The 10,717-nt window shown below is 52.1% G+C and overlaps 1 protein-coding gene across 2 annotated transcripts; it reads left to right on the top strand.

Annotated features, from left to right (window-relative positions):
- Positions 1-2,272: 2,272 nt before the first annotated feature.
- Mob3c (MOB kinase activator 3C) lies at positions 2,273-10,372 on the top strand. 2 transcript variants are annotated; one of them, XM_048351235.1, is made up of 4 exons: positions 2,273-2,408; positions 5,720-6,188; positions 7,862-8,064; positions 8,375-10,372. In XM_048351235.1, exons 2-4 carry the CDS (start codon positions 5,771-5,773, stop codon positions 8,402-8,404), a joined length of 651 nt encoding a protein of 216 aa, XP_048207192.1. In that variant the 5' UTR covers positions 2,273-2,408; positions 5,720-5,770; the 3' UTR covers positions 8,405-10,372. The 2 variants fall into 2 exon arrangements, with proteins under 2 accessions (XP_048207192.1, XP_048207191.1); XM_048351234.1 differs by having other exon boundaries at positions 2,292-2,408; positions 5,717-6,188.
- Positions 10,373-10,717: the final 345 nt, after the last annotated feature.

The following is a 10,717-nucleotide window of genomic DNA, read 5'->3' as shown; positions in this document are numbered from 1 at the left end:
GGGGGCTGACCTCTTTGGACTCTCAGCTTCTGGTAGGATTCAGCTAGTGTAGAAATCTAGCCAGAGATGAGAGGAAGGGTGTGGGGAAGCAAGGCCTTTATTTACCCTTCTCAGCCTTCCCAGATGATTGCTGTATGCTGTATGTGCCATTGTGCTTCCCCTCAAGCTGGGCACACTAGGCCTAGTGCCAGTCATAGTCCCCTCCTCGTAACTCTCACCCCTAGCACTCCCTCCTAGCCTAGGGTTGACAGCAACCCACTGCCCATATCAGTCCTTTGGTAATACACTCTCTGCATGATTTCTCTCCACCTTGATTATATCTACAGTGTGCCTTGTTGTGGGAGGCACAGCTCAGTTGGTAGAGCACCATCCAATGAGCAAAAGTGCCACTTCCTGAGTTCAAGTCCCAGTCTTGGACATTAAAAGGAAAAGAAATACCAACCCTTTAAAAAAAAAAAAAGGAGTGTCTTTATTAAACTTCTCAAATACTCAGGGCTTTCCATGTGTCCTGAAGACTACCTCCCCCCTTCCAGTGTATAACAGTGTTCTCCCTTCTGCCTGGCCCCGTGGGATGGGGGAAAGCATTGCTGGCCTGAGGTCTGTCACTGGTTCATCTCCTAAACCCTTCAGTAAAAGGTACTGATTAGGATAGCAAATTAAATGTGGATGTGCATTCCCTCCATATGTAAATGGTATGTCTACAGGGGATTCTAGTGAGGTTAAGATTCAGACATAAAAGCACAAAGAAATTTAAGCTGAAGCAAAAAAGAACAGGTGCCCAGTTCTGAGCTGGGCTTTTGGGTTTTTTTTCCTCCTTTCTGTCAGTATTGAAGTGTGAGCTCAGGGTATGGTTTTTATGTCCAGGCTGACCTGGACCTGGGTCCTCCTATTTGTGCTTCCCCAAGTTGCTAGGATGACACATGTGCATCATCAAGCCTAGCCACTGTGCTTCCCCGCCGCCCTCCCCCCCCCAGCTGGCTCCCGGTCCCACCATTGGTCAAGATGGAGTCTCACAAATAATTTTGTTTTTCCTAATTGAGTTCTAGCCTAGATCTCCTGATTTCTGCCTCCCAAGTAGCTAGGATTATAAGCTTGAGCTACCCCCACACAGCTCTATGAGCTGCAATTTTTTTTTAGAAAAACATTTTTATTGTTGTTTTAGAGGTGATATACAGTGGACTTACCTTTACATATATGGGGGGGGGGATATGGACTTTTCTTTTGCTTATTATCAGCTGTTCCCTTTCTCTCTTATTCCCTCCCTCCCATCATCGCCCTTGAGTTGCTTAGTTCACTTTCATCCATGTCCAGTGAGCTGCAATTCTTAAGGAACTAGTGTTCACATGCCATTGAGCAAGCAGGACAAGATCCAGAGATAGCTGTCCAGGGTTATCTGTGCCTTGGAGTCACCTGTGGTCACAGCTCTCTCCTAGGCCTACCTGTTCCTTTCCAGTCTCTAGGCCCCTAATTTTCCCTCCTGTTGAGACAAAGCCCTTCTTCGGCTGATTCCAGGGCTGGAGCACAGGGAATATGTTGGGGGGGGGGGCTGGGGGGAAACCAGGTGGAAAGCTAGGCAGAGCAGACCAGGTGGGGAAGGGCTTGGATTGGGCTGGAAGGATGGATTGGGGGGTAGGGGAGGAAGATATTCTAAAGAGGAATAGCTCAGACCTTTGGGGGTGGGGGGTGGGGGAAAGGGTGAATTTGATTGGAGCTAGAAGAATCAACACAGCGGCCCCAGTGGGAGGTCTGTGATTGGAGCATTCGTGGGGTGATCAGAGTGAGGAGATTCACTTCAAGACCCGCCCCCCGGCATTCATTTCTTCATTCACTCATTCATCTTAGAGGGTGTTGAGTGCCTGGTGTGTACACGCCTAAGCTGAGGATACAGGTGAGGATAGGCGGGCCGGGACAGGTGAGGCGCAGGTGATTCCAGGAGGGCAGCGGACCGCGGTTTACCGAGCAGCTCTTTCGTTCCTGCTCCTAACAGAAGCTGGCTTGGCCCCATTTTATAGCCTAGGAACCTGAGGCGACCCCCCGCCCCCACTCCTGGGCCCGGGAAAGAAAGGTCCACGGAGACACCCGAGAGCGGGGACTCGGTCCTCTGCAGAACCAGAGGAAGGGAGCCCGACCCGGACTTCCCGGAACGTGGGGGGCCCCGCCCCTCGCCCCCGCCCCCGCCCCGGTCCCCGCCCTCTCCCCGCCCCTCCCGGCCCCCGTGGCCGCGGGGTGGCGGGGCCCGGGGCGGAGCCGGCGTCGCCCGGCGGCGGCGGGTAGGAGGGTTGGAGGGCGGCGGTGGCCCGGCGGAGGACGGGACAGCCGGCCCCGGGACGGGCCGGAGGGCGACGGGCGCGCGCTGGGCTGTGACCGCGGCCCGCGGAGGACTCGAACTCTCCGCCCCAGAGCACCGGGTGAGTGAGCGACCGCGGTCCCCCGCGCGGGGCACAGCCAGGCCTCGCGTCCACTTCCATTTCCTCCGCGGTCCGACCCGCAGGCCGGCCGGCCGGCCGCCCGCAACCTAAGCTCACTTAGCCGAGGGTCCCCGGCTCCGGGGCGGGGACAGCCATCCGGGACCCGGGTGGCGGCCGCGGGGTGGGGGAGTGGGGGGGGGTGGAGGGCATGTCCTCGGGAGCGGAAACGTCAGGCCCTGACAGCTGGCGGGCGGGAGGAGGAGGGTCCCGGGGGGGGGGGCGGGTGGAGATGCGCGGCGTGGAACGCGGGGTCTCCCCCGCGCGCTGGGATCTTGTCTCCGGCTGGATCCCGGGTTGAAGCCGGGGCCCGCTGTAGCCGAGGGTCCGTGGTGCCGATGATGGCCCCGGGGGGTGGGGGGAGGTTACAGGCAGACAGCGGGCCTGTGGGCTTCGTTTGGGAAGCTCTGCTATCCAGCCAGACAGCGAGCAAGCCACTGGCCGCTCACCCGGCCTTGGACAGAAGAAGGGCAGTGGCCCCGAGCTGCGAGAGACCCTCACAGGAGGGGCAGGAGGGTCGGCAGTGAGGAGAGACGGGAGACCCGGTTCCCACCTTCAAGCTGGGAACTGCCCCAGACCTGGAAGTTTTATGACTAGAAAGCCAACTCCAGCTCCATGCTCGGGACACCCAGATCACTGAGGGGAGGGGTCAGTGGTGTGGCAGCAGGGAGCAGCTTGGTCTGATTGGTGGAGAAGATGCTGTGCCTCCCTCTCCCCTTCCTCTCCTCCTATCTCCGCCAGGCCCGGGACCAGCCCGTGCAGGAAAACAATCCTTTGCTCCTGGTCATGCGTTAAGCTCCTCCTTATCCCAGTCCCTGCTTCTGTCTGTAACTTGCTCTGTGAATGCCCACCTCTTCAAGTCTTCTCTCTGGGCCTCAATTTCACCATCAGTACAAGTGGGCTGGGTCCGTTGGTTTCTCAGGGCTATTCCAAACATGAGACTCTTGAGTCTTAAGTTTCTCATAAAGCTCAGCCACTAGCATTGTGTCAGGTCTTGACCTGTGCTGGCAGCGCGGTGGGGACAGCAGTGGCCAAGGAGCAGCCTCTGTGAATCAAGGGGAGAGCTGGACTCAATAGGAGAGACCATGGGAGGATCCGGATGGAGTGTGGAAAGCAGCTGGTAGGGGCCCACTGAAGAAAACACACAGGCAGGAGAGTTTGGGTGTTTTCAGGGATCAAGAAGAAGCCCAGGACAGCTTGGTTGGTGATGGGAAGGTGAGAAGAGGGCTAGAAAGGTAGGGCATAGAGTTGAAAGGTAGAATGAGGGACTGGACAAATGTCAGTAAAGGGCCATGCAAAGGTGTCCGTGGAACCCCACAGGATTGAAGTGGAAATGATTTGGGAAGCACCTGGCCCACGCAGGTTCAAAATGGAGAGAGCAAGTGATGTACAGAGATCTCTTCTTGAAGAAAGTTCAGGTTGTACTGTGGCACTTCCTTGGGAAGAGGATGAGGGGCAGGGATAGATGACAGGACCTTTCATGTCCTCAAGTTCCTTTAAGAGGACAAGGTCCTGCTGGGAGACCTCTTTCTTCTCTCCCAATTCCCTGGCTCTTCCTTGTTGTCCTCATCTGGCCTGCCTGTTGTGCATACAAGAAAGGATCTTTGTCCAAACATCTCCTCTAATAGTTTCATTTGTTACCAGAGTAACATCACTCCCCACATATGCTATTCTTTTACTTACAACCAATTGCCACCTTGTTCCCATCCTCACCAATCTTGTCCCAGTGTTATCAGAGCGATGAGAAAGGAAATTACCTTACTGGCCACCTCTGTGAATGTCTTCAAGCCTCAGTGTGTAGGGCTAGAGTCAGGGCTCAGAATGACCAGGATCAAGGCCAAGTCAGAGTTTAGCCTTAAACCTACTTTCAGTGCTTAGATTATACTCAGCCTCAGTGCTCATTCTGGGGTCAAGGTCACTGCTCAGTGTGTGGCTCAATTCCAGTCTCAGTAGATGAGTCTGCATTTCCCAGTATCTCACAGGCTCACTGGAAAGGTGAGATGCTTACAAACCTGGCTGTGTCAGAGTGACCCAGTGTTTGCATGAGCCAAATCCATGGTGCTACAAGGATAAGCCAGCAAGCCAGTGATAGAGCAGAGACAAGAACCCAAGACAACTGCTTCTTTGTCTGGGATTTTGACTATTGCCCTCCCTCACCCCCCACCAACAAGTCTGTCTGAGCTGGGATCTTTCAGGTTTTTTTTTATTTTTTTGAACCAATCCTGGGGTTTGAATTCGGGGCCTGGGTGCTGTCTCTGAGCTTTTTTTTTGCTGAAGGCTAGCACTCTACCACTTGAGCCACAATTCCACTTCTGGGTTTTTATTTTATGTTATTTTGTAGTTAATGGGAGGTAAGAGTCTCTTGGGCTTTCCTTCCGCTGATGACTTCAAACTGCAATCCTCAGAAGTCATCCTCCTGAGTAGTAGCTAGGATTCTTTCAGTTCTAAGAGGCAAAGTAGACATCTCTTAACTCTAGATGGACCTATCTGGGGGGTCTGGCTACACTCACATCCCAATGCCGGGCCCATAGTAGGTGTGCTAGGAATCTATGTAGTGTCAGGTGCAGGAAGAGAGCCAGTGGCTGGAGGAGGCCAGCACTGAAAAGGGATCTCCAGCCTTTGTCAGAGGAAGTAGCACTCTTGAGGGCTTGCACCCTCCCCCAGCGCCTACAGCCACACTCGGTGGCCACCCAGCTGGCCAAGTAAGGGCCTTTTCCTCTTTCAGGGCAAAGTAAAAGGAAAGGACATGTTTAGTAGAAAACTCCCTCTTGCTCCCTGGGAATCCCCGGTGGCCGGATGGACGTTGGGATATCCCAGAGGAAGCTAAAGGCCAAGGCCCTCCCCCTTCCCTGGCACAATGAAGCCAAGCTCTCCCACGTTGCACAGCTGGCCTGTGGGGCTCCCTGAGGTCCTCTTATGCAGGCCCCTGTCTCCCGGTGGGTCTGTAGAAGCCTCTGCCATCTCCGCCATCATCAACAGCTAGTCCAACAAGCACCTGTGTGAAGCCCACCCCCCACCTCTCTGTAAGATGCTCTGTAATGAAAATGGGGCTTGTGGGGATGCAGCACAAGAGAAACAATAGCCTGGAAAGAGGGTGAGGCACTGGACCTAAGGGGTGAAGATTTGGATTCCAGTAAAAGATGCAGAAGTTGCCTCAAGGCTCACAGATGGGAGGGAAATGAGGTATTGGGAAATCAAAGTTATACTTGATAAGGTTCTGACCACCTGCTGTACCCTGCTCTTATCCTTAGTAGGGTGTCTTCAGGTCCCTGCTCCTGGATACTCATCTCAGCCAGGCACTGGCCATGGCACTGTGCCTAAAGCAGGTGTTTGCTAAGGACAAGACATTCCGGCCAAGGAAGCGCTTTGAGCCAGGCACACAACGCTTTGAACTGTATAAGAAGGCCCAAGCATCACTCAAGTCTGGACTGGACCTGCGCAGTGTGGTGAGGCTGCCCCCTGGGGAGAACATTGATGACTGGATTGCTGTACATGTGGTGGACTTCTTCAACCGCATCAACCTCATCTATGGGACCATGGCTGAGCACTGCAATGAGATCAGCTGCCCAGTCATGGCTGGCGGGCCCCGCTACGAGTACCGCTGGCAGGATGAGCGCCAGTACCGGAGGCCTGCCAAGCTCTCTGCACCACACTATATGGCATTGCTCATGGACTGGATTGAGGGCCTCATCAATGATGAGGATGTCTTTCCCACACGTGTTGGTAAGCACTACCTGGCTAGCCAGGTCAGCCTGGCCAGAGACGGTGGGAGCCACCAGGAACCCAATCCACAGAAAGGGCATTTAGTCTAATCGAAGGCCCTCTGGGCAATAGAGGATTTTCATCCTCATTTAGGAGAAGTAGAAATGGGTTCAAGCTGGTTAAAGTATCTTTTTTCAGGTTAAACACTTAACTCTAACTGCCTGACTCCTACTTGGAGCTCTTCTTGTCTGAAGCATGAATGTCCCCCTCCAATAGGACCAAAAACTGCTGTGATTCTTGGAACCTTCCAGAACAGGTGCCTCAAGGCTGCTCTTACTCCTCTTGGGAGTTGTCTCTGGGTCCTGGCCCCAGGAAAGAAAGGAGCTAAGGGTTGGGTGGGCCCAAAAGATATCTTTTCTTCAGTCTAGGGCTCAGAGAACAGGCCCAGGCCATAGGGCCTTTTCTTATCTCAGCTGGGTAGTGGAGGTTGGGGAGGAGAGATGAATGATGTCACTCTGACCCTGCTTTCCCACCCAGGAACAGAGCAGGCAGGACACTGTGCTCATCAGAGCAGCCCCACCTGTACCTTAGTCCCACCTCCCCACCCAGGTTATAGAACTCAGAGTGGGTGGAGCAGATGGCAAAGCCCAGGGGGAGAAGTCTGAAAGCAGAGGGAAACAGGGCACTGAGTCACAATTCAATGCCCATGGCTCCTCCCCAGTGGTAGCTGTCTGAACTTTCATTCCCAACAAACATTTTATATAAGAGGAAACAGGCCACAGAGACAGCTTATGTCTTAGGGTACCTAGCACTCAACATCTAGATGGGCAGGATGAGAGTGTAGGACTGAGGCTAGGCCTGGAAGAATACCCACGGAGGCAGCGCTCCCACCTGAGAGCAGGGAGGAGAGAGGGAGGCTATGGAGCTTGGTGGACCAGGCAGGGATCTCATCCTGGGCTCTTACTCTCTTTGAGTCTTTATCCCTGAGTTTGTGAGCCCAGCTATCCATAGCTTTAATTAGCTGACTGGGTGGTTCCTCAGAAAATCTGGGCTTCTTGGAGCAGAGTCTTTACCATTTACCTCTCAGGGTGCTGCAGTGCAGATCAAAGAGTGTTTGAAGCCTGCTTTCAGTCTATACTAATTAATAATAATGTGGCTTTGGGCAAGTGGCTTACATTTACATATCTAGCATGACTATCAGATGTAGCTGCAGAACTGTAAGGGTTAAAGAGGCCAGAGGTACAAAGGGCTCAGCTCAGGGCTGGGCTCCCAAATGGAAGGTAATTTGTGTTATTATTTGAAAGAATGACAACTGAAGGAGCTCTTGAAGAAAAAAATTATTTCAGCATGGCAGGAGGTGGGGGTGGGGGTGTAAAGAGGAGGACCTTAGGGTGAGGCCAGAGAGGAAGGTCAAGATCACAACATGAAAGACCTAACCTAGAGTTATGCTGGGATGTTAGGGCCAGTTCGCATTTGTGTGGTTTTTTTTGTTGTTGTTGTTATCATTAAGTAGTTGTACAAAGAGGTTACAGTTGCGTAAGTTGGGTTATGAGTACAAAGTGTGCTGAGTGGGCACCCGAGGGAAGAAGCCTACCTGTGCAGGAAAGGACAGAATTGGGCGGGCGAGATTTTTGTCTTCAGGATGTTGTGTCTTCAGGATGTTGATCCCCGCCCTGTCCCTCTCCACCACCTAGGAGTTCCCTTCCCTAAGAACTTCCAGCAGGTCTGCACCAAGATCCTGACCCGCCTCTTCCGAGTCTTTGTCCATGTCTACATCCACCACTTTGACAGCATCCTCAGCATGGGGGCAGAGGCGCACGTCAACACCTGCTACAAGCACTTCTACTACTTCATCCAAGAGTTTAGCCTGGTGGACCAGCGGGAGCTAGAGCCATTGGTGAGGCCAGTCCCTCACGCCCCTCCCCTGCAAGTTTATCCTCTTGAGAGGTTTCACATCTAAAGGTCACCTGCTGCTAGAAACTCTTCATACCCAAGTGGATAAATTGGGGGAGGCAATTAATTCGTTGGACAATGGATTCTGTACTTTGAGAGTGCATTCAAGTGTCAGTTTACCAACGCAGATCTGCAGCCTAGAGTTGGGGCTGAGGGAGGGAAACAATGACCAGGCTGTCCACCCTGTGGTTTGGGAAGGGGCTGCCTGGCAGACTCAGCTCTAATGGATCCCTCCCTACCTTATCTCTCTACAGAAGGAGATGACAGAGCGTATCTGTCACTGAGCGCTGGCCTGGATGTTGCTGCCCATCACATGGATATCTGAACAGAGCATGGCTGAAGGAGGGAAACCTCTGGAGTCCAGCGGTAGAGAAATCTGAAGGCTCACAGGACCCTCCACATACCAAATGTCTCTGAACTTCTGGTTTTCAGAAGTTTGCCCATGTGTCTTCCTGAGTACATGGAAAAGAGAGGGCTTCAAAGGGGCAACCAAAAGAAAGGGGGAGGGGGCATGTTAAATCCCTGGCGTGAAGTCTGGGAGTAGGGTAGTTACCAGGTTGCTTCTCTGATACTTGACCCTTCCATGGTGATTCCCAGTCTATTTGGGAAATATGGATAGTAGCTGAGGTAATGGCAAGAAAGATGTAGGAAAGTGAGTGCAATGTGTGCTAGTGTGAGTGTGTATATGCATGTATGGAGAGATCCCAGTGTGAGAGATCCCAGTGTGAGAAAGTGTGTGTATAAGCAATTTTGACTGTGTGTTGTGTTTAGAAAGCACATCCCTGACACATAGTAGACTCTACAGTTGATGTATGTATGTATGGATGTATGTATGCATGTATGTATGTATGTATGTATGGATGGGTGGGTGGATGGATAAATAGGGACCATCAGGCCATGACCACTGTAGGAGTACTGACACCTGTGTGTCACCACTCAGGATGTCTGACCATGTGTATAAGTGCACAAAATGTGGTCATAGATGTAAGACCATATTTGAACCTTCCATTCTATCATCTTTCATTAGCATGAGTCCTAGGGAGCTGGGTAGAGGTTGGAAGGGGGACTCTTACCCAGAATTTCTTGAACTCTTGACCTACCACACTTGTGGTTCTTATTTGCTAAGCTGGACATGCCACCGAGTTGTCATTTCACTCATCTCTGTTCTTCCAGGGGGGCCTGGTAATAGACTCCTGGGATCTGGTGGTGATCCCATATGTCCACAAAGGTCCCCTGGTTTTTCAACTGTGACTTGTGTATTCCAATCTAGAATCTATAGACCTTTACGTCCAGGATCTGAAGCCCTGCATAAAACAATCGTCCAGCCTCAGGACATAGTGGGACTTGGATTAGAAATTTTGGAGTTTTGTTTCTCATTTGTTTCTCAGGATATGGATGGGATCATGTTGCTGGTTGGAAAGCCCCCATCCTAAAAGAACCTACCTTGTTCCCAGCCAACCCTGAGACATTCCAGCTAGCTGAATTTCCAGGCATAGCTATATAAAGAGTCTGAGATGTTCATTTAGCATCCCAGGACTTAGTACCTCCAGGCCCAGCCCTGTGCCTAGACCCACAGATAGGGAAACTGAGGCAAGAAAGTGCTTCTGCTCCCCCAGATTCTATCTTAGGAAGCCAGAGTAGAGAACCAGGAGGATCTAAGACTCTTCCAGTCTTGTTCTCTTAGTGTGCAAAGGAGGAAATTGAAGCCAGAAGAAGAAAAAAACTGGCCAATGCTCAAGTGAGAGTTTCCTGGAGCTGGATTAAAAAAATAAGAGGTCTTGACTCCCAAGTCAAGACCCATTTCTTGCTATACAGAGATGCATATGGAGAGTCTGACAGACCTTTTCCAGGACACAACTGTTCCTGCTATGAATATTTTCTAGCCTGATGCCAGAAAGCCCCACCACCCTTGGGTTGGCTGGGGTTGGCTTCTGAGCCAAGCTTCCAAAATCATGCCCCGCTTAATGGCCTAAAACCGCCTGCCCTCTGGGAAAACAGATGGGCCTCTTAGGCCTGCCATCTGGGCCTGGGCCTTCTGCTTCTGCTGCTTCCAGAGAAGTTCACAAGGGAAACTTGCTGCACTGGGGGGAGTGGAAGCTGTCCCCAGAGTAGGCTGCAGCTTACACAGATGAATTCTAGGCTGTGGCAAGGACTGATTGTGGGGAGGGATGGGGAGGGGAAGTCTATTTTTGTGAAACATAAGGAAAACTTTATTGTTGTTATTTTTGGTAAAATAAAAGAGGCAAACTGAAGCAACCATGGGAGGGAAGTTGTGGTCTGGGTGCCATACGGTTCTTGGTGGACTGTGGGAGGAGCTGGGCCACATGCGGCCCAGAGGGCTTTTTACCCTGTGATCCTGGCCCATGTGTCTGACCTAGCTCACAAGGGTGGGGATACTAAGGTTCTCCCATGGGCATGAGGAGTCTACATGGGGCTAAGCTAGGATACTTGGGGGGAAGAGGCCTTTCCCTTGTGTTTTGGGAACTCAATCTGGTAGAGAGTTTCCTTATTTTAGATCAGGCTACCTGGCATTGGCTTCAATTGGGTGGTTTGGGGGGACTAATGGGTAGAGGGACAGTAACAATACATTCCAAGCT

This window comes from Perognathus longimembris, chromosome 7, assembly GCF_023159225.1.
Source record: "Perognathus longimembris pacificus isolate PPM17 chromosome 7, ASM2315922v1, whole genome shotgun sequence".
NCBI classification, from domain to species: Eukaryota; Metazoa; Chordata; class Mammalia; order Rodentia; family Heteromyidae; genus Perognathus; species Perognathus longimembris.
Note: the sequence above shows the minus strand (reverse complement) of the source record. Positions and strands in the feature narration are given on the sequence as shown.